At 36.4% G+C, this 25,072-nt stretch overlaps 1 protein-coding gene across 2 annotated transcripts in view; it reads left to right on the top strand.

Annotated features, from left to right (window-relative positions):
* LOC133526689 (runt-related transcription factor 3-like) overlaps positions 1 to 25,072 on the top strand; it is an 82,223-nt gene that overhangs the window by 43,051 nt on the left and 14,100 nt on the right. For both annotated transcript variants that reach the window (XM_061863398.1, XM_061863399.1), the window contains exon 4: positions 5,362 to 5,529. In XM_061863398.1, the coding sequence (XP_061719382.1) occupies positions 5,362 to 5,529 (168 nt within the window). The remainder of the gene's footprint in view (positions 1 to 5,361; positions 5,530 to 25,072) is intronic.

The following is a 25,072-nucleotide window of genomic DNA, read 5'->3' as shown; positions in this document are numbered from 1 at the left end:
AAATATCAAATGATATTTCGTACATAAGTTCCGAAAAACTCATTGGTACGAGCCGAGGTTTGAACCCGCGACCTCCAGATTTCAAGTCGCACGCTCTTACCGCTAGGCCACCAAAGCTTTTTTTTAATCACTGTAATCACAGACTTACAAGGTCAGATTGGTCTATTGAACAACATTTGTACAGAGTAGTTTAGCTCCTAAACTCTAACAGTTAGAAGCTCCTAAACTCTAACAGTTGTAATGTACATTTACAACTGTTAGAGTTTAGGAGCTTCTCCTATTTAAAATTATATTTTTTATGTACCTACCTGTCCCCAATTTCACTTAAAGTATATTGATTATGGCAAAATACCTTGTAGCTTCACGTTATTTATCTATTATATAGGTACAATTAGTCGAATTCCGTTGCCGATGTAGGTACAGTCAGCATCAAAAGTAGCGGATGAAACAACGCGCCAAAAGTATCTGATATTCGGGATAACTTTTCCAAATATAGATAAATTTCTAGAATTCGCGTTCCAAAGTATATATTTTACAGTCTTTGTTGTTCTATATTAAAGACATCACTTTTTGTTAAGCTGTTACAGAATGGTAGATACTTATGAAGCGTTATTTGATCCGCTACTTTTGATGCTGACTGTACAACATAACAACTAGTTGAACTAGTACTTACTTACTTACTTAATGGCGCAGCGCCCCAAAATGAGCCTTGGCCTCCGACACGAGTACACGCCAGTTGTCTCGATCCTGTTCCATCTCCCATCAGTTATCAGCTTAGACAACTAGTAGATACTATTGAATCTACTATTCCTAGAAAAGGACGCTACGGACGCTATTCGATCTAATTCTATTTTAACTCAACAGTCAAATATGTAATTTTAAGGACACTTTGGTGGTCGAATATACCTGCGAACTAATTAATATCGGAAAGCGTCGTCTTCCTGTGTCCGCTCTTCTTGCGAGGTTGCCTGAGTCCAGAGAGAACAGTCTCTCCACTTAATTTAATTCTTTTTTTTTCATGGTAACATATCAGAATAGTTCGATATCGTAAAACATACAAGACTATACCTAATTATTGTCTTCGATTATATTGTTGTGATTCCAAGATATCTTACCATTTTTTGGGAAAGCATAATACCGAATACCGACAGCTGTATTGGGCAGATGCAAGCAACATAGTGCCAACACTGACAATGTAGCAAAATTGACATTTCCTTTAAACATACGAATTTACGATATTGCCAAAGGGTTTATAGTAACAGGTTAAATTTGGTAGTTATTTATAGCCAAGATTTTCCGCGTGAAGTAATTCCGCTGCCCTCTCTGAGCATTGCGTACACGCACGCAAAACTAAGGACTCTCAAAAGACTATCGACAAAATTGGCTGTCAGGCAAAAAAAACACGTTACGCCATATGGAGCAGCAGAGCGCCGTCGGCACAATAGCGGAATTATCCTGTAATAAGTCCAGCTCACGCACGCCGCAACTGCTCCCGGCTTTGAAAGCGAATTCGATCGTCAAAAGTATAATAAATTGTAAAGTACCAAAATTTTGCGAGAAAGTAACAAAGAAAACTAAAGCAAGAAAAGGATGAGTAAAGAAGATGACAAGTCAACATCAGACGAAAAGGGGAAAAGGCTCAGCAGAATTCGATCTTTGAACTTCCGAACGGTCCTGACGTTTTGGTATACTCTTGGCTCGTCTCAGTCGTTTTTTGTCACGTTCTTAAATTCGTCCGTTTCTGCTTTCGTAACCCATTCTTCATTCGTCACTGTCGATATTTGGCTATTTCTTATTCCGGCTTAGTTCGGTATTCGTCAACATCATCTTTCGGCTTGTTCAATGTTAGTCTATGTTGTTTTTAGACTCACTCTTTATTTGTCTTGTCGTTTTTGGGACTATTCTAAGTTCGTGTTTTTCTTATTTCGCCTCTTTAGTAATTTATATATTTCTTTGTTGAACACATTCTCTGTTTATCTCTTTCGATATTCGCCCCACTCACTATTGGAAATGAAAACATAAAGTTTCTTGTTTATGGCTTCCTTCATTACTAATACCCAACGCTACGCTAGGAAAAGACAAACAGCAAACATGACCAAAGATGACAAAGACTTCTAGCGTAAGTGACGAATGCAGAATAAGATGAATTAAGAACTTGCCAAAAATCGAATAGGACCAACAACGAACGTGCCGTGAAAAAAAATACGAATAACGAGTGAGTCTAAAAACAACATAGACTAACATTGAACATGCCTAAAGATGATGTTGACGAATACCGAACTAAGCCGGAATAAGAAATAGCCAAATATCGACAGTGACGAATGAAGAATGGGTGACGAAAGCAGAAAGGGACGAATTTAAGAACGTGACAAAAAACGACTGAGACGAGCCAAGAGTATACCGACGTTTTGACACTATCATCTAGTGAAAAACGCTGGCAGAACCCTACTGGTCAACCTAAACCTGGACTTTCTAAATTCTATAAAATAAGTAGTTACGTCGAAATTTTAACATGATAATATATCATCATTTGTGAAAGAACGACTACAGAGTTGATTTAATCGCATTTTAAGAATGCAAATATGTGACTTAGTAACAATCGATCGATTCAAATAGTTTCAGTAAAGTAAGGACATGGATATGGATTTAAAAAAAAAAAACATTTTTGTATAGATACCTACAGATCTAGATCCAATGAAAAAATTTAGATTCCCTTTTCGAAATTAAAATCATATCATAATACTTACTTACTCCGTTGGCTCAGCGACCCAAAATGAGACTTGGCCTCCGACACAAGACAGCGCCACTTTTCTCGCTCCTGTGCGACTTCTCGTCAATTGTTGACTCGAAGTTCGCGCAGATCCGCTTCCGTCATGTCGCTCCAGCGATACCTGGGTAATATAGGGGACCTACCTCGAAAACCGAAATTCGCAAATTGCGGGGATCTTTCTCTTTTACGCTTACTAGAACTTAATTAAGAGTGACAGATAAAAATGCCCGCAATTGACGAACTTCGATTTTCGCGGTTACAGCCCCGTTATTTAAATCATATAGGTACAGACAAATTCGTGAGTTTATACCTATCATCACACCCCTTAATTAAAACCAAATGAAAATCACATAAACAAAAAAATAAGGGACAAGCTTCAAACACCAATCAAAGTGCGGGATCTCCCTACACTAAACGAATGAATGGACAAAAGGTACTTAGCGAATAAGCCCCAAACTCGAGTGAACAAGAAAGGAAGATTTGTGCAATGGACTTAAAAGTTTGACTTAATGGACTTAATTTGGAGTGGAGGTGCCCTGGTAAGCCGCTTCGGGCGGACTAATTGTGTTGGCCGTTGTAACATCGAGATAATATCGACTGTCGATAAAATTAAACTTTTTACAGGCCTAAATATACATAGTTAGTTACATTAATAGTGAACTAATTGAAAGTCAAATTTAACTTCTAAGGGCTACTAACACCGATCACTAACCCGGGGTTAACCGGTTAAACCTAGAGTTCCCATAGTTACCAGTAAAATTTGATTGGTGTTAGTGGGATGGTGCAAGTGCCACTTAGAGGCTTAACCTTTGGCTGGTTTTAGTTTATTGTGAATTTATAGCGTACACGATGACAGTAAATTAGACAGTATTTTTTCTGTAAACAATTATGTAGTAGTAGTATTATGTGTAAACATATTTTATCGATAATTTTATAGCACAGATGTGAGACAACACTATTGTAGGTTTAAATTATGTATGTTAGAGTCAAACAACGTTCATTAGTAGTTGCTGTAATAGGTACGAGTAATATGACAAAAGCGTAAAATAAATTTTAAACATATACATACGCATAATTAATGAGTAAATAACAAATATATTAAACACTTATTTTCCTTAAACAAATTCTATGTATTACAGCTACATATCAATGGCAAAAATACATCTGTTGGAAATTTAGCGTAGCAATAATGCTGACAAATTATCACTTCCTCTACCTACTCGCTTTTACTGAATAATTAAATTGAGTTTCATTTAGGTCAAGCTATATTCTGAACTGAACCGTATAATTCGCTTTTATGTTTTTCCTGAATGCGATATATTAATAAAATTAATCGATTTTTACTAAAGTCTTTATACTCGTAAAGTACCATCCAAATTGTAGTGAAATCAATCTTAAGCCAACCGCCCCTCCATTGTGTTCAAGCTTACTTCTAAAGTTATCGAATAGTGGAGGGATGGCCGTTTTCTATACCTACACATGGTTGCTTGTTAATATTTCTATTAGAAAGAAAATATTTTTCTAAAGAAATATTTTTTAACAAGCTAAAACGTCGTATTAAGCTTAAAGTAAATTTAAAAGTGGAAAAATTACTGCCTTGGCTGAGACTTGAACTCACGGCCTCTAGATTAAGAAGTGTAACGCTCTTACGGTACAAGTATTAAATATCGCTAGGGTCCCCTAGACCCATATGGTGGAAAGATTCGCTGGCTATTGTCTTGGTGGCTCAGTTGGCAGAGCGCTGCAGTGTCTATCAAGAGGCTGTGAGTTCAGGTCTCACCCAAGGCAGTATTTTTTCCGCTTTTAAATTTATTCTAAGCATACTTAGAAAAAAAACATCACTTATTAAATAAAAAGTCTATTAAAACAACAGATCGGTTGCATTGTGTAAACTTGTTATCTAATTATTTGCTTTTTTTGCCTCAAAAGGTCTTTGTAATTGGCACGATGTGGCTCATCTTTTAAACAGCGGCCGGTGGGCAATTTCGGGGGTAAAATAGAAAAAATCTATTGTCCCTAATAAGTGATTGACACGAGGTTTGCCGGCATGCGGATATAATACCCTTGTAATTTGGGTAACATGCGTAAAGGGCGAGTTTTGAAGGTTTAATTTTTGCCATTCATTATTTAACTACTCAGATCCGGAACGCAACGGAATAGCGGGTGGTTTTTGGTGCGTTTAATAAATATCAAATATTCAACTGTTATAGTCTATGGTTTAACGTATTTTATTACAAGTATAACTGTAAAATAAAAAATTAAACTGTAGAGAACTCATAGAACCTGAAATGGTATGTTTTATTAACAAGTTGAAGTCATGTTTGATTTATATACTCACATCACAGAAATTAAAGACCTCCTTTGTTGCCTTAAGATATTTTTTAACTTAAATATTAATATATTTTAAATCTTCTTCCTCTAAATGCATACATATACAAATTTATAATGAGTATTTACCTGTAAATAGAAAATGTATTGCATTTAATATTTATCTATTATTTTCTTCCCAAAAATAATGTTGTTATTCTTTAAATGTTGTACCTATTACAATACAGTATATTTACTCAATCATTAATATTCATTTTTTCCAGGTACAAACGTATCACCGCACCAAATTCGGAGCATAGGCTTCCACAGACAGTTCATAGACACGTCACTTCCCATCCGCGACATGGAGTACAAGAGTTCGGCGAGGAGTCTGCGGTCCTTGTCGCACGAGGAGAGAGAATACAAGACCAATGCCAACCTGCCTGTTGGAGGTAAGTCATATCACTAGAAGCAACGAATTAGATTAACTACAGAAGTCTGACTAGTGCCACTAGTGCTCAAAAATTACCCCACGGGATTGTACCGCGAGCAACTGTGAACTCAACTGTACAGTGCGCATGATGTCAAATATTTGTAATAACTTTCTGTGTTGTGTCAGATAAGTGGCATATGGACCATTTTTCGAAGTCAAAAATATACAGCAAGTTACAGCTCTTGTCGTTATCAGCTGTGTGCCAGCTAAGACTTGTGACTAGGGTTTGCAATCCGGATCTGAAATGTATGATCAGATCCGGATCCACTGATCTTCCCATACATTTCAGATCCATCGTACAAACCCTACTTGTGACGTGTGTTGTATTGAGTAATAAACAAACCCTTGGAGTCTTCTTGCAGAATACATTTATGAATTTCGACTTTCAAGGTTGCGAGAAATTCAAACCCCGGCTCGTACCAATGAGTTTACAAGAACTCACTTTGGTTCTTTCGATGGAGAATAACATCGTATGCAAACTGGACTAAGCCCAATAAGGCCTAGTGTCTCTGTGTTGAAAGGTCAGAAGACAGTGGTTTTGTGCTTACGCCAGTTTTTTAAGCAAGCTTAGTTGCCGAGCGGATCCCAGGTTCTCTTGAGCCGTGATAAAACGCCCGAACAACGCTACGAAAATGATAATAATGATGTCATTTTCAGTAAGTAAAGCCTAAGATTTTGTACCTATCGTATTATTTTTATGTAAGGCTGGAGTCAGGAGAAAGGCTGTGATTCTCACTCAGGGCCATATCTGGTTCAATAGGTCTTCATAGCGATTCTGCGAGGTAACACAGTATGAATTATGGGAAGCCTTCAGCCAATGACCAGGGACAATTCAGAATAGGTTATTTTAAAATTGTTGAATGTCGACTAATATCCAATTCAAATGTAATTTATTTTAATTAGAATACCTACGATTATTGTTAACTGCACATATATTGCGTTTTATAAACGTCCTTATCATACATGACGACACGTGTATGTCGTACAGGTACATACGAGTATTAACATGTACCTATTCGAGTTGACATATAATTGCCAATTAACATTAAGTTAGGATCTATTGAGTTGAGATGCGCCAAATAGGTAGGACAATGGTCTCATTATAAAAGACCAAACTTTGATCTTAACATGTTTCTATTATTTGATATAATGTTCATCAAAACTTGATATTTCTTAGATGGTCGAATTATATATGACGGCCGCCGATCGTAAAATTCACCAGATCATGGAATTCCTAGGCATATCATGAAACGCCGCCATTTTATAATATGCCTATGTGTTCCACAGGAATATCACGACCTGCCGAGGCATATTGATGAGAGCAATATGTTTGTCGAAATAAGTACATTATGAATAACGAAAACGTATTTTATATTATTTTCTTATATTGTGGTGTGGAATAAGGAGTAGGAATTGTATTATATTAATTTCATTAGGTCACCTGTATATGTATAATAGCTTACATTTGAAGTCGGTAAAAAAGAGGCAGATGCTTCAAATTAAAATAAATAAAACCGTCAAGAGCATGTCGGGCCATGCTCAGTGTAGGGTTCCGTAGTTACTCTTCCGTCACAATAACCTGAACTGGAGCTTAAAGTTTAGAAGATTGTTAACCAAGGGATGAAACGGTACCTTTCACCCGAGTTAAACAAATAGGCAAATTTGCATAATCGGTACCTATATAATTAAAGTAACAAACTTACTTGCAATCGCAGACTTTGCATGTCTAAAGATAAATATCCCATAGCGAAAAACATTTACATTGCTATATAGATTAATAAAACAAATATTTTAGCAAACTGCAGTAATTTTAAAATCATTAAAGCATGAAAAAGTAAAGTATAACAATAAGTCCTAGACATAATGCATCGTACATAAGTGCAATAAACGAATTCTTCTTCCTCGCGTTGTCCCGGCATTTTGCCACGGCTCATGTGAGCCTGGGGTCCGCTTAATTCCAAGATTTGGCGTAGGCAATAAACGAATATGAATATAAAATTAGCGGGATTTCCTCTTACTTTTTAATTTTTACTCTTTCGTTCTAAAACTGCCAATAGTCAACGGCTTTACTCATACAGCCAATGAAACTGTTTTAAACAAATTAAATATTAAATAAAAATAGAATGAGTAAAATAAGAAATTTTTACATGAATAATGCCAAATAACTTTACAACCCATTTAATGTCGTAATAACGTTTAACTGTGGATATACGTCTTTTTACTATGATGGGGAAACTTTTTGCGATAAATAAATAAATAAATAAGCTAAACTGACCATGTCCGCTATAGTTGTCATTTAATGCCTTTCTTAAGCTCTATTTCCACGATTTTATTTATATTTTTTGACCTATGGTTCAAAAGTTAGAGGGGGGGACACATTTATTATTTATTTAGGAGCGATTATCTCCGAATATATTCACTTTATCAAAAAATATTTTTTGAAGACCCCTATTAGTTTTGGAAGATCTTTCCAACGATATCCCACACTGTAGGGTTGAAGCAAAAAAAAATTCACCCTAAAAATCGTTCAGTTTCCTGTCCACTCAACTGTCATCTTACAAAAAAGTTATTTAATCTAAGAACTATTCTGGGCAAAAATTGGTAGGCAGATAACTCATTTTCTTGATGCAATTATATCGTAAATAACTGTAGTGTCCCGAAGTTGCGCTCGCGCTTCCCACACGCGAAGTTTAAAAACAGTAGGTCACATTCATTTTATTTTTATCATTGCACTTTAAACACGTAGTAATTGACACGTAGCAATATCATTATTATTTCATGAGACATATTATAAAAAAACTTAAGAAATGTTTTAACTGTAAGTAGGTATCACACGATAATTATTTGAATTAATTGCTTGGTAAAATAGTTCTGCTAAATTACAATGTTCAGGCTGTATAAAAGGTTAGTTATATCAAGAGAAACACATAAGTTTTTCACATAGCTTGGGTACGGTAACAATGTGACAGCCGGCTTATATCAATGTAAACTGTGTTAACCTATCTATGTAAAATATTATGTCAAGTATAATACCTAGTCTATGTAATGTGGCTGCGTTAAATGTATTAATGCCCCTCGCTCTTTCTTATTACACTCACAATCATGAGCTCTAACTGACCTGGCTAATATCAATGTAAGCTTTATTTGCCTATCTTTCTAAAGAAAATATTAATTCAAATGTAATTCCTGGTCTGTGTACTGTGGCTGCGTTAAATGTATGAATGCCGCTCGCTCATTACATTCACAATCACGAGCTCTAACTGACCTGGCTAATATCAATGTAAGTTTTATTTGCCTATCTTTCCAAATAAAATATTAGGTCAAATATACTTCCTAGTCTGTGTACTGTGGCTGCGTTAAATGTATTAATGCCGGTCGCTCATTACATTCACAATCACGAGCTCTAACAGGCCTGGCTAATATCAATGTAAGCTTTATTCGCCTATCTTTCTAAAGAAAATATTAAGTCAAATGTAATTCCTAGTCTGTGTACTGTGGCTGCGTTAAATTTATTAATGCCGCTCGCTCATTACACTCACAATCACGAGCTCTAACTGACTGTTGGCTTATTTGCCGCCGAGACGAGCTGCCTCTGCGCACGGATGTGACAGACATTCTCTAATAAAAATGGGATGCTGTATACATATATCTTCAAATCACGTACTTTACTTACTTACTCATTTTTTAAATAACATTGGCTTCGGTTTTAAATTTTAAAAGAAGTATATTTATTTTACTGTTTTTATTCATTTGAGCCTTTAATTTCATGCATGACTTAGTAAAAGCAAGTAAAACGTAGTCACGCATTCTCATGTGTACAATTTCACAAACAGGTATTACGAAAGTAGTAGTAGTAGTAATAAACACTTTATTGCAAAAAACTAGTACATAACATAAAGAAAATATAGTAAATGTGTACAAAGGCGAACTTTTTAAGGGATGTCTTCCAGAAAAATAAAGAAAAAAAGGCAAAGAAAAAAGCTTATCTGGAACATTACAGATTTTTGAAAAACTTGTTTACAATGGTTAAAATAATATGAACTACCACTGAAAACTAATCGGGATTTTATGGATTTTACTATCCAGAATAACGTATATCATACTAAAATTGCTGAACGTGCATGGGGCTAAAAATCAGTACCTAATATCTTCTCTGAGTTGTCGCCGTTTAATATTCGGTATAGACTGATAAAAATGTTTCCACCGTCGCCTCTACAGCATCCTCGGTTCGTGGATCTGGGACTTTCATCACCACGACGGCAATCTGGGCCTAATGACGCGGCCATTACGCACATTATTAGGCCGTCTGCGCTCGCGCCGCTTCACAGCGCACAGATTTATTCAGTAGGGCCTTGAGTTCATTGAAATGGTAAAATTGGCAAATCAAATATTTCTTGTTGTTATTCTGACATATGACCCCCAGGATACAACGTCAGTTTTTTAAAAGTAAAACTTATTTATGCTACTTGCTTTGTATGAATAAGTGTCATTATTTTTAGAAAGCTATAACTCCCTAGGAAGTTATAACTTTTTTTTCACAATCCATAACTCCCGCGGGAACAATATAGGTCTTTATCTTTCAATACACCTGCATGAAATAAGATCTTTTTCGAGCAAGTGTTTTTCATATTGTTGGCACGTTTTTATGCCGCCGCCTCGCGCTTTGCAAAGATTTTTTTACATCACTGCCCATTTTCTTAAATATTTTTGATTATTTTTGCTTCACTACCCTAGTGACAATCGATGAAAGGAGTCCTTCCAATACCAATACTGCAAAATTTGCTTGTCATCGTATTTCAATAGGTCTCATAATTTCCATAAATAATCATCTGATTTAGATAGATAGATAGAATACTCTTTATTGGCACACCTCAGTAAAAGATACAGCTTAAAGAAAAACAATTGATTAGTGATAGAGGCAGACAACAGGCGGTCTTATTGCTAAAAAGCGATCTCTTCCAGACAACCTTTGGATAGCGGAAATAAAAACAATTAATCAAAAAGAGTAGCTGTTGCAAAAAAAACGTTATGAAGCCTACTTTCATACACACAACTTAGGTCAATAAACATACACGTATAAGAAAATAAAATAGACATACATAAACATATATAATAAATATATCAGACACAAATAAAAATATACCAACATATAACAGCAACATATCAACCACAGAGTAGATTTGTTCTATAAAAAAAAACATCAGCAAAGGATGATCCTTACATTCTTTAATCCTCCATTAAAATCGGTATTCGACAATGGATATAAATTACCTATCAAATCAAAACAACATAAATTCATGCAATAGGGTTGGCACAAGGTGTTCGATCAGCAGGTAATTGGCCGGTTCCGATTGTTCCGTCGGCGTCTGCATCGGTAACAACCCTATAGCTTTGTTTGCCTTATGGTATTGTAATGGAAATTTAGCGCTAGAATGCCATAGAATGCTTTTGATTTACTATTTAATCTGTTTTGCCTTAAATTATTATATGCAATATAAGGGTCAATCATGTTTTTTTTCGATGTTGTCCCGCGAGCCAAGAGATAACAGATACAAAGATTGTTAGAAAAAAATATGTAAATACGACCTTCAAATCTTCAAGAAATTACTCCTATCTTAAATCCGACAACGTACTTACAACCCCTCCGGTGTTGCGGGTGTCCATCCACGGCGGTAATCGCTTACATCAGGTATAACCTCCTATAACATAAAAAAGATACATGATTAGTAGATATTTTATGAAGAAATGGTGTTAAAATTACTATAAAAATGCCTGCTGAGTGCGATAAAATTCCTTATAATTACTATTTTAAGTTGTGAGTTGTGACCCAGGCGACGTAACCATGCCAACCAGGTGCACAAAAAAAATTGGTTAACCCAACCTTCCCGAATATAAATAACCAGTCTGTAAACGAGGTCTAAGTACAAGTATGTACTTACAGATAAATAAAATTTATATTATCTTCGGTTACCGCGATAAGAATGTATTTATTTAAAAGACCACGATTGGTGAATTTACTGGAACTGACAGGAAATACAAAATATTTTATATGATTCGTTTAAATAGTGTACAGTATTATTATTTATTTGTTTTAATGTTGATATTAATTCTTTCGTCATTATACGTTTTTGCCTTCAAAAGCTCACTTCAGCCGTGTCAAGATATAAAGAAAAAACTTAACTGGGCATTCGATCGAGGTGAAATTGATATGATTTATTTTATATTTTATAGACAGGAAGCCAATCATTACCGCACAGAATGGCTTCTTTTGTACCCTTGTGAAGAAAAACTTGTTCGAACAAAAACGTTTTGAGAGGCTGACACGGATTGTTTGGACGGAGACTGTAAAGTTGCTAATTTTACGTTTCATAAATGACTAGCTGTGCCTGCGGCTCCGCCTATATTGGATTTGGTCTGTTTTATGTCTGTTTCTCTCGGAAGATAGGTTAAATAAATATAAAGTAAAATAAAGTGACTTTACACCAAATTCGTAGTCAAATACTAATTATATGGTTAATTTATTTCCTTCACAAATCGATAAGATTTTGTCTTAGATTTGCCTTTTAATATAATACAAAGCGTAACACAACATAACAAACATCACGACATTGATAAAAAATACCAAAAAAAATATATATATAAAACCAGTAGGCACGTAGTGTGTTAATTGAAATATAATACTGTATTGCAACAGGAATATCAATTAATGATTACATAGTTCATTTATTTCCTTTCCAATTCGATAATATTTTGTTACACCAGCGGCACAGGGTAAACCCAACCTTTTCTGACATTTATTTCCTGTTTAAAATCGAATTACATTAGGTCAAATCTCCATTTCGTGTTAGGTTTGGGTAATTACATTTAATTGAAATAAATTATTTCAGGCATTATAGATCCATAGATGAATTTAGATTACTCACTGCGTTCGAGCGCCAAACTACCTCGACAGAAATGACTTAAATGGGTGCCTTCCATCCCTTGGTTAGCAATCTACTATTGTTAACTATAAAATGTAGTGTTAGTGTGACTCGCGTGAGTTTAAACTTACCTATAATTACATCTTCATCCACTCTCATTACATCTATATGTGATGTGACTCTATTAATTGTTGATGTACTGACACTGACATACTCCTACTTTCAACATTTTCATGAGGACTAAACAAAAGCTGTTTTATGGACAAGAGCACTATATTAAAAATATAGAACGCGTTTTAAGTTTTATTATGATGAAGATGTTGATGTCAACTTTTGCCAGTCTTCTACGAGACTAGTAGGATATAACCGTGCTCCAAACGTCGGAGGTAAATTTAAAACCGCGATTAAGTGCCGTTCTATAATTTAATAATGTGTAAAAAATCTTGATAGTTTATATTAATGAAGAGCACTATAAACTACATAAAAATCGTAAAATTTTTGCCTTTGTTTGTAATGTATAATCAATTAAGTTAGTTACTAATGAGTCGACCAATTATGACACATGTCCTATCCTACCATTATATAAAAAGCTTCGAACAGTCAACAAAAAACTTGGTAAAATCGTACGGCTTTCTTGTAAAGAAATCAGGATGCCAGCTTCGGTCGTTCACCTCGGGATGCGATATAATAACAATAACATCAAACTCTCGAGAAAAAACCGACGCTAGCACAATGTCATTACTGACTTCGTGCCCCACAGACCTATGCACCAATAGACCATACTTCCACTGAACCTTATAACTGAATTCGACACGTTTATGTATGGGCGTTTTAGCTAGACAATGAATGATCCGATTATGACAAGTTATCATACAAAGCAAACACTTTATTTAATTATTTTATGGCACACAAATTTCAGGAACTTGTAAAAGCCATTCCAATGTACCTACTCCTCCTCCCCTATTAGCCAGATATTTTTTTTTTTATAAGAGGTTCATTTCGTAAGTTTGTGACTCAGAACTGGGGCCTATACCTAATATCTACTGGTCAGCTTCACAGATCGTGACATGGCCACCATTGTGTCCACTTTTTGCATACATATGTTTATATATTATTTTGTTTACACTACGTCGGTGGCAAACAAGCATACGGCCCGCCTCATGGTAAGCTGTCTCCGTAGCCTATGTTCGCCTCGAACTCCAGAGGAGTTACATGCGCGTTGCCGACCCTAACACTCCGCAGTCTCCGCACCCTCGTATATAAGTATAAAGCAAGTATATTCTAAGTAGAAATTGACGAATCTAATATACAGCCAGAATCGTACTGCAATGATCTTCTCTAGTCTATCATCTGAGTAACAATCAAAGTGGCAGCTTCATCACTTTTACATACTATCTCATTACCATTTAAAAATAACCACGCATACTTTTTGTCCTAAGTCAGAGGACTAAATAGAATAACACATGTTGAAATTGTTAAGTAATTATATTTATGTATTATTCACACAAGTTTTCTGACACTTCACCATCATACTTAATAAATAATAAATAGATTCCCAGAAACAGAAATCTATTTCGTCAACCATTCAATTGAACGAACAGTGTAATATAATATCGCGCCTTATTTCCGGTACAATATTTTCGATTTGATTGACCAATTTCGATGATCAACTCGGGCGCCATGATTGGCTACCGGCCTAACCTAATCCAACACAACCGATTTACGATTTCGATTTACAATGCTCGGAGAGATTGTAGATTGTTTAAAAGTGGAACTATCGGAGCATTGTACCTGATCCATTAATGCAACGCGTAGCTTTGTGGTTACACTTGCTCAAATAAAGTCAATCTTGGTGCGGGCCCGTGTGAAAATTTGATAACGAAACTATAGATCGATGGGGCTGCAGAAATCGAGGGGCAACGGTTGCGGTTTCAATCGGTGTGCTACTGTGGGAGGTAATAAACGGCTTGCCGCCTTCACCGCCGCACGCGCCCGACATGCGAACTGATAACATTGACAATCTGCAAACAAGGTTAGATTGCACGATTAGTCAGATGGATTTCGAAAAGCTCGACAGATATCGTTGCATGTTTTACAAGATGGCCTGACAATCTAGCAACTAAAAGTTGCAGAAGTTGCTGGCCCATTCAGCCTGGATTAGGACGGCTAGGATTCTAGCAATTTGTTATGAAAGGCCTAGTTATGGCGAGCGCGTTTTTTAGCTGATATGACATCATATTATTTTTAGTCTCGAGCCAGTATCTATTAGCAATAAGTCCGATGTAGGCTTAGTAGGGTCCCGTTTTCGCCTTCAAAATCATAAAGAGTTACGCAGTTCAAACTGGATTGACGAAGCGGTACCTTGGAATAGCCCATCGATGATTATAAAGATATAGTTATAGATAATAGGGATCAGTCCAGATCGTCCAGAAGCTGCGGTTTGCGGCCGGGAGCTTAATTCTACCCGCAGGCCCGCCCTCGTAACATTTTAATAGTTTTAATGCCCCTAAGTTGCTGGTAGCTCGATTATTGCTAGATTCTGATTAGATTGGACGTTTTTACGGTGATTCTAAATAGAGACGTTACGTTGAAGTATCGTGATTCGATTGATCCTTCGGAAATGGTAAATCAATTTCTTTGAATCGAGAAATACACAATACAATAAATGTACCATTGATTTGGAGTGTACCTTGAAGGGGATAACGCCAAATTTTAGTTTTAATATTGATTTGTTACATGTTTTTACAAAGGCCATGAAAAAAATCACACGGAAACTAGATTATATGTATTTGCAAGGGCAGACTCTAGCCAATACCTTAATTTGGTTTAAATTAGTTCGATACATTTAATAAATTTTATTTACAATAACTATATACAGAGGATTACTATAACTAGCTTAAATCTAAAACAGGCCCTTGAGGCATTGGACCAAGGATACTGGCGGCATTTTCTCGTTGCATCGCGTTGTGGGAGGAAGCCACCAGGTCCTCGGTCACAGTTACGTCAACCAGACGCTTCGCAATTTCTACAAAAAACTAACCATATTTATTTAATTTATATTGTATATCATTAGATCGTTACCCGGCATACCACGGCAGTATAATTTTATTATAAACGTGACAAAAACATTTTTTAACAGAAGTATACCGAATTATATTAAAAGAGAACAAGATAAACGATTGCATGAGTTTTCCAATGTGATTACTGCATTAGCGATAAGCAGGGCAGTTTGGCCGTTTAGTTTTTGAACGTAGAATCTCAATTTCGTGACGTCCCATAGATTTCTTACATTAGATTTTCATGTAGAGACGTACTTACCTAGCATAACTATTTCAATTGCCCACGAAATAGTCGCTCGACACATCACAGTCCAGTTTATTGTAAAACTTGCTTAGTCATCTATCAAAAAAGATAAGGAAATTACAGACATTTATAATTCTAAGCCATTGGTAAACCTTTTCCCTTTAAACATAAGTTCGTCAAATGTTCAGTCAAGTGTGTATCTGTCGATACGTAACACCAATTTAAATCGGATTAGATAGGCTAGTCCATCAAGCTGCATAATATATTACAAATCACCAATCAGCATCGTTTTAACTACTTTCGCGGCCCGACTCTGTCTATTATTCATTTAATTGAGCCTTTCCCCTCGCTCATTAGCGACCACTATTTTCGGTGCCATTTTCTACCATCCAGACCATTTTCTACGGTAAATTTGTAAACGGTGGTAAAACGCGCCGACCGCAAGTCTGAACGCATCTGAAGAAATTCTTGGTCTTGGATTATTTATGCATTCTGGAATGGGAACGCAAAACAATCGATTTAGCACTAAAACTTTACTTTTTCAACGTTTTGCCGTTAGTTTCGCATTCAAGAGAAATTGATTTTCTTGTATCGTTCTCTACAGATATTAGGTGTGTTTATAAATTCTTAAATTACTTGAGCTCTTATTTAAAGTCAGGTAAATAAACCCAAATGAGTGAAAGAGTTCATAGCGGCGCATTTTGAGTTCAGACAATACCTATCTAATACTTATTATGTGTAAGGAGATAAAAAAAAGTGTTCTGTCCTGTTTTATGTTTCTTTCTGTGCAATAAAGTGTTTTATTACTACACGTGTATTTATATAAATTATGTTTTTTTTTAACTTAAACTACTGATATGACTAATATTGCGATATGGTTACAAACAGTTCACTCAATAGAAAATTAAACCAGAAATTATACAGATCGCTTCTACACTCCGCACCTCCGCTCCGCAAGGGTGTATTGAGCTTTAACCTCGGCACTTTAAAAAATCCCTTGCTCTATAAAAATGTAATCCGTACTCGTAGTATATCGGTAGTAGCCGGCACGTATGGAGCATTAGCAGTAAGCACATCGGGTCAGGTGTTCCTCGCAGCCGCTCTCGAAAGCACCGCGCATTTGCGGTCGCCGCAGGATGCCTGCTTGTTCAGTAATGAGCAACACATAACGAAACCTTACAAATAATTCCAGCTACGAAAAAAACACCGAATCACGTACCAAGGATACGATCCTCCGGAGGAAAATACGTATCGGATAACACCGAGCAAACTTCTCTCTCGCTTTTACAACTACTAACTTACGCGTAAGAAGAAGAAGCGAGAATAATAATCGCTTTCGATATTGTCTGATACATTTTTGAGGTGTCGGCCGGCTCAATACAATCAATTATTGTTCTACGTGTTACACGGCTGCCTTCTGTCGGTAATGTGCATAAGTTTGGAAAAAAGTTTATTGTTAAAATTATAAGTTGTGTAATTTGCGTAGGCAGTTTACGTCGGGCGGAAGGTAATTCGAGGGATTAACCATGTAATTTGTATGGCAACTGCTCGACAGACTAGCCCAGTTATGATACTTTCTCGGATAGCGTAAATAAGTATAGGTACTACTGGTATTTCAGGTATCTATTCAATCAAACTCTCTCGCTCAAACTTGTAAAATATAACAAATCTGAAGAAAGTCAAGATTAAAATCAAATTAGTACTTATACAGTTTTTTGCATACTAATCTATTCAATGTTTTGGTTTCTACAGACTGAATTATTACCAAATACAAAATACAAGAATTTACCTGCTGAGATTAGTAGTAAATTCAATAGAGTTGGTGTGTTTAAAATTTTAAATCAATACTTACCTTTTGTTAACAATTTTATTACTTTACCAATATTAAATCGCTCAAAAAAGTGCAAATGTTGACAGCTTTCAATAGAAACATACAAACGGTAACATTTCCCGGTTCAGTGCTTCACATCTCAAGACACGCTCGCTGTGGCTAATGTGACTTGCCGAGATTAGGTGAGGCCACTAAACCCACGGGGTAAACAGGGGCATTCCACAAAAATGTCGACTTGTGAGGGACGTGACGCATATGGCAGCTACCTAACTAACCTAACCTGTACCCCTAGTGTAACTTTGATCGACATCATAATGTGACGAACGCGTTTGCGTTAAGTCTCATTTTGTATAGGATTTTGAGGTTCCAAAACGTCCCGTTTGGCGCGCTCTTTCGAAATCCAATACAAAATGAGACTAAACGCAAACGCGTACGTCACGTTTGGAAATCGAATTTATTTACACTAGGGGTACTGCAGAAATTTAAATATGTATATTGTCGCCTAATATCGATAGTCGAACTTTGCTTAGTTTGGGACTAGGTCGATTTATGTAAGAAAGTCCCCAAATATTTATTTATTTAAATTTGTTTTGACCCACCCATGAATTTGGAGCTAAATTATCAAATTTATTTCAAGTGCATAAGGATATTTCCATCAGAAAAGTCCTTATGGACCATGTGCATGCCGACCCTTATCTGATGGCGTGATGGAAAGCCACAAACATTAAATACGTACCTAGTTGATTATTTGCATTGGGGGAATAAATCTAATTAGAATGCTAAGGTGTAAACATCAGGTCCACTCGTGCCCTATCCTATTCTCGCCCTCTTATCTGAAGTTTAGTTAATTCGTAAAATCGCTCCCGCTTCCTCCTCCGCCTCCACAAGTCTCACGGCCAGCCCGGAGGTATTGTTACACGGAATGGATCCGGCCGATTGGACCGTTGATACAGCCCGCCGGTCGCGTAATACTATACGGTGAACACGCGATACGCGGGCTAGCGTTACCTATCACATCTCGGCTAATGCTGCTCTACAAGAATGTATACGTGTTTTATTATATCCAGTAATCATATAGGTAATGTTCTAGGCTTATTTTAAACTTGCAGGTTCTCGGCCAATTTTTACGTACTTTCTGTTTCTGAATAGTCGACGATGCCATTATTTAACTAGACTTTCAATGGCTGTTTTAAATGAATATCTACAATTACTCTTAATAATGTTACTTTTTCTGGCGATTTTTACAAAACTTTTTCTGAAAGATTGACAATGGCATTGTGCAAGCGGGTTTTACAATTGTACCGTAAATATTTCTCTGATCTACGGCCCGATTCGAAGCATGATTAAGACACGTTTAAGATCTTGGAAAAATCTTTAAAAGATCGATAACTAAACGACATGTTAAAATTTACGTTTATTTCGATTCCGCTGTGATCCCAATAAGATTTATCTTTGATATTTCTAACGTCAAAGTGACATTGGTTGCCCGAATCGAGCTGCTTCTGTCAATGGCTAAGATGGTCGGCTCTTTATCATTTGTCACCATGCCTGTCACGTTTTAACAAGTATGTAAGCGCGAAAGTGACGGACATAGTGACAAGTGATAAAAAAGGAACCATGCTGCCACCGCTGAACTTATCGTTATCGTATATCATTGTTCGAATCGGGCCGATAGTTAAAAATGTGAAAATATGTCAAACCAACATACCTATAGTGCTACCTAACACATCTCGGCAAATGCTGCTCTACAAGAATGTGTATACGTGTAATACTATAGGCAGTAATCATATTAGACAACGTTCTTACCTTATTTTTTTCGTAGCTACCAACCAATGTACTATGCTTTATCAATAAAAAACTTTAAGAAATCTACACAAGGTGAAATAACTTTTTGGAATCTTTCTTTCTTTTTATAAAAGATTTAATGCACTTTTAAAATCTACAAGTGCTCCGTCAACCACCAAAAAAATCCAGTATTGATTGTTTTTTAAACGGCCAACTATCCTAAGGTCACTCGCGTTTGAATGCCCCGTGAAGCGGAGGTGATCTGATTATGCCGGCTGGGAGGGCGCATACTGCCCGGAGGCCAATTCAAATATTAAAAACCCTGCTTCATTTGGGCTAATTTTTATATTTTATCATTGTTTTTGTCTGATTTCTATACAATTTGATGGATAGACAGCACAATTACATGTAGGCGCAATTTCATCCTAAAAAATCTTCTGAGTTACGAAAACGTATTGGATGTTTCATAACTCAAGGAAAATTGTACACATTTTTAGGATGTAAACTAACCCAATGAGGGCCATGGCTCGGGGCGGAAGGCTGCGAAGGGCGGCGCAGACCCCAAGTTTCCAGAAGCTGCCGAGAATAAAAATGCTATTGTGTTTATTACATGAGGCGGCCCAGGTACACTGGCCCAGGGCGCCAAATATTAAAATACACCTCTGCATGTAGCAATAAAAAGGAGAGAGATATATAATGCGGGTAATAGTTTAATAATATCAAATCTAATTAATATTTTTAGAGTTTGAATAGACGATCTGTAGAGTAGGTAGCACTTGTTAACTGCTGAACATGCAACGAATCCAATAAAGTCAGGTCCAGGGAATTCAGTCGCTAAGCTCCTATTTTCCATTGGAATTTAAATTAATTGCTTATTAGGTTGATGAGTTTTCGCTTAGTTTCGCAGCAACGTAAAAATGTTGAGGTCATCTCCGTTACAAAATCAATTAACATAATATGCCTATGAAGTTGATGGTCCTGAGTTCAAATCCCGTTAGGAACATTTATTTGAGTGATGACTGATGAGCATGGATATTTATTTGCGAGCCATGGATGTTTTCTATGTATCTCGTCATTTACCTATTGAGCTTACTGTGGGGCTTAATCACTAGTGTAATAATGTCCTACAAATACAAATACAAATACTTATTTTCTTTATTATTATGTATTAATCATATCGGCCATAGCCTCCTAAGACCCTGCGTACAATTTTTTGTACTTATTCCAAAATCTATTTTGAACTTTTATTGTGTAACTAAGGATTCCAAATTCAAAAACGAAACAATTGCTTCTGGGTCTCAGGAGGTTAAGTTTATGAAAGGTTTCTTGATTTTCTACAATGGCCTCATTCATTTACATTTTCCTCATGTACCTACATATACCTAGATATGTTGTAAGTTTTTACTTTATACGATTATAAAAACTCAATTACCCGTAAAAAGTACTACAAGAACTATAAACTCCGACAAATGTATTTTTTTTTCGATTTACTTAAAAGGAACATCATTGATTAGTTACGTCATGTGGGTGATTTTGTGCTTAGACTACACTCAACTATTGAGGAAATCATAGGAGAACCAAGGTTGTTGACAAGTTGATATAGGTAAGTAAATGAGTGGCCAGACTTTTAGAACATTGCTCGAAGAATCAATGGAGCTCGAGTGATAACCTGCAACGAAAGACGCAGCGTACGAAAGAAATAAAGTAGAGCAAGGATTTAAGCCAGGTTTGAGCCTCTACCTTGTTACCTGTAGAAAACAGTTGCAAATACTAAATACCTATAAGTTTTTAAATAAATACTTGTAGGCATTTAGAATTAAAATAAAACATTAAAAAAATTGAATAATTTTCCGTTTCGGGCAAAACTCAAACTTGCGAACTTTCGGAGCGCCGGTCCAATAGCTCTTTACTGAGCTTCCGATCTTCCAAAGCTTACCAGAAACAGCGAATCTTTCCATTCCTTACACGACATAGGGAATAGCTATGCGCCCGCTATGCGCACTATGTTATCGAGTTCTGCCTTAAAAAGGTTTGACTTATCATATCTTCATTCCTTTTTTGAAGTTCCGTACCCAAAGGGTAAAACGGGATCCTATTACTAAGACTCCGCTTTCTGTCCGTCTGTCCGTCTGTCACCAAGTTGTATCTCATGAACTGCGATAACTAGACAGTTGAAATTTTCACAGATGATGTATTTATGTTGCCGCTACAACAACAAATACTAAAAAGTACGGAAACCTCGGTGGGCGAGTCTGACTCGCACTTGTTCGGTTTTTTTTTTCTTTAATATTAATAAGTCAATGCATTCTAAAATTCTAACTTCTCGGGGTGCAGGAAATCATTGAATTTCGGCAGCACAATTATTTTAGCTTAACTACTTAACCATTTTACATGCTTGTTGAAACCAACCGGATGAAAAAATACATCCTTCCTTTAAAAAAGTAATGAAGTTTACACGTATAGTTTAATTAGACATTATTTATGGCCGGCCTTTTTCACTGGAACTCATGTTTTTGCATCAGGTTAGCATATGCATTTGCATCAGATAAGTAGGTACTGACTACTGGTTGGGTTTCGCCAGTTGATAATGCATTACCATACCTACACTATACTATCTACTAACTGTGCCCGCGGCTCCACTATGTGGGTATTCGTGTCTGTTGCTTCTAGGGAGCGCCCCCGGTAATAGTTTTTTTTTATAAAAATACAGTACGGAAACCGGGATTCCAATCTCGCCATATAAACTGAATACCAGGAGCAGTCCTTCTAGTCGTTTCTTCTCTCGGTCGCAATAAGTAAGTACCTAACCTATACCTATCCATCCAGAGTCTCCAGGACTTATGCTTTGTACCATATTCATCAATATAGCCATTACAAGGTATCAGACAGATATAAAGAGCACTATCTTTCTTTATAACGAAGATAATTTGAGGGCAGCATGAATTATAAACAACTGACCAAAGATATGCGATAAAAAAAATGCTTGATACAGGTCTTCTTTCAGTCCACGCTTCATGCTTTCTCCACGTAGTAAAATAATTTCCTCTAGGCAAACTTAATGATCACATCCTAAAAGTACGTGCGAGACGTAGCTCCCGAGCTGCGGTCGGCACGCTATCATTACAAAACATTACTCGTACCAACGAACATAATATCACTGACTGTTCTTGAACCTTATTTTCAAAAAGATAAGGTATATTAATGTTTAGCTTGGCAGGTCCTCGGACCAGCGTTCGCGCGCCTACGATCTAGTAAATGTAACTTAAGCATATCGCTGCTATGTAGCTAAAAACGTAATTTTAGTATTAAATGGCTTATTATGCAGTGGATGATATGTAAGGGTACAAGTTTGTGACAGCAGGAGTTTCACCAGTATACTTAGTACTTATATACTTTATATAAACCTTTCTTGTACCATCTTCCATGCTCTGAACTAAAAATTAGTCCACTTTATTGCAAACACAAAAGGTCCACCAATGGCCAAAGTATTTATTTAATTTCCTGAACCATGTAAAACAATTGCCTATTAAAGTACAGTTTTTTTATCCCTATTTTTGGCCTTTAAATATTACGACGAGCCTCTTATAGTGAGGAAGGACTAGTCTATTACTTGAATTTCACCATGAAGCAAAAATTTAAGTACATTTTCATACAATCATAAATAAGGACACTTCCTACTAGCATTTAAGTTAAAAAGGGATATACCTAATGTCAACACTACAATACCACAGATGAATTTCATTAATCATAGTACAGTATTACGGAGACGTAAATAAAATCTTATCCTATAAAAAAACGAACGCAATCTGCTACTGGGTACAGCGAATCGTCGAGTACCACCATCCACTCGGTTAACTGACAGTTTTCAAACCTTATTGCAAAGACTTAAGGTCTACTGATGGTCAGTGAACACTGTTAGCTTATCCACTGCAATGTAAAAGTTGAAGACCTAAAATAAAAGTACTCCCAGCCATTTGTACCCGTAGACTGCGTAGAGCCAGGCTGACCTCTTTAAAAGAGACTGCAAGAGGGCATCTGCGCAGGGTTGCCTTCTTTTATTTGTATTAATTTTTAGACAATTCTTCGTCCATAAGATCATTGTCGTCTTTTTATCTATTTATAAAAGCTAAGATGATATTTGCGACAGTAAACACATTTTGCAATTAAAGAAAATATTCCTGCAGTTCCCCTCACATACTTACCTACTTCAAAATCCAGAAGCGATCGACATTGAGGGGAAGTTCAAACGCCGAAAAATGTTCCTTTGACAAAAGCAACTGCCTTCAGATCTTCCAATCCAGAGTTGAAATTAGTTCTTGTTTGGTAATGTTTCCCCACCGTAAAAAATGTGCTTACTGCTATCTAAAAAAAACATATCTTATAAACTTTGTCAAACATTAACATGTGATGAAATTAATTGATATTAATGTATGTTTGGAGTGGCTTTCTGGACCAATCCTTTCACACAGCCTGTCTTGTCTTGTTCTGCTTCTCTATAACCAAGTGCCAACCCTATCTTTAAGGGCAGTTAGACCCTTTCCCAAGCGGGCCAAGCCGTCGACTGCACAGGATGTATCGAATTACGCCAACTTACGCTGTAAGTGATCGGCTACAAAAACTCACACAAAACGAACAAGAACGCCCGAGGGGTGAGAATATTCTTATGGGAGTTTAATGAGATTTATAAAGCTTCAGTCAGGTATTTTATCTCACTGAAAAGAGCAAAAACCGTGTGACTTGAGACGTTTTGAAGAAGTATACGAATATGATTCACGTGTTTTAATATTTACGGCTTCTGTACAGGTTTTTGTTTTTGCTAATATAAAATATAATACATTAATCTAATAACTTGAATAGCAACGGTACCTAAGTTTTTAGTTAATTTACTTTTACAGCCGCTCTACTGCGAAGTACGTTAATAGTGGATTTTAAAAATATAATACTGATTTGATTAAGTATACCTATGTATTATAACTATCAATGCATCTCGCTGCTATTGGTGCAAGACGAGCGCATGGAAAATGTAAATTATCTAACATCAAACTATGTTTTGTCTATGTAAGATACACCTACCTTACCTACCCGTTTCATTAAGTTCTAACTAATATCTACAGAGCATTTTTCAATTAAGTGTGAAAAACCTTCAGCAAAAATTTTTCATTTGATCTTAGTAACTTACCATGTTATCTATTCTAAAACATATATTCGGTTTCCATTAGTTGACATCTACATTTGCCGGTATTTACTTAACATTATGAAGGCTAGCGTAGGTAGAGCACCGCCTAGGCCTGTGCCTGACGTGAGATAATTACTCCCTCCCCCTTCACCCCCCGCGTAATGTCACATTAACACCCTCCGTCCGCGTCGCGACCTGTCAAAACAGGACCGAACTGGTTAACAAATATGCTACAAATGAGAGGGAATTTATTCGGAATTCAACGGAAAAGGTACGTGCTAGTGACTTTTGGACGTTGGAAATTGAAATCACGTTAAATTTCGGGAACACAAGCACTTATTTTTATCACCCGAGTCACGATATTGTGTTAAACAAGGTATATGTAGCTAAGTAATAGATAATTTACAAAGTCGGATTTTTATTAAGTCTCAAACCTCTTACCTCCTTCGAAAGGGAGGTTGCAACTTTAGAAACCTTCAAGCTAATA

Source organism: Cydia pomonella, chromosome 16 (assembly GCF_033807575.1).
Source record: "Cydia pomonella isolate Wapato2018A chromosome 16, ilCydPomo1, whole genome shotgun sequence".
Lineage (NCBI taxonomy): Eukaryota > Metazoa > Arthropoda > Insecta > Lepidoptera > Tortricidae > Cydia > Cydia pomonella.
Note: the sequence above shows the minus strand (reverse complement) of the source record. Positions and strands in the feature narration are given on the sequence as shown.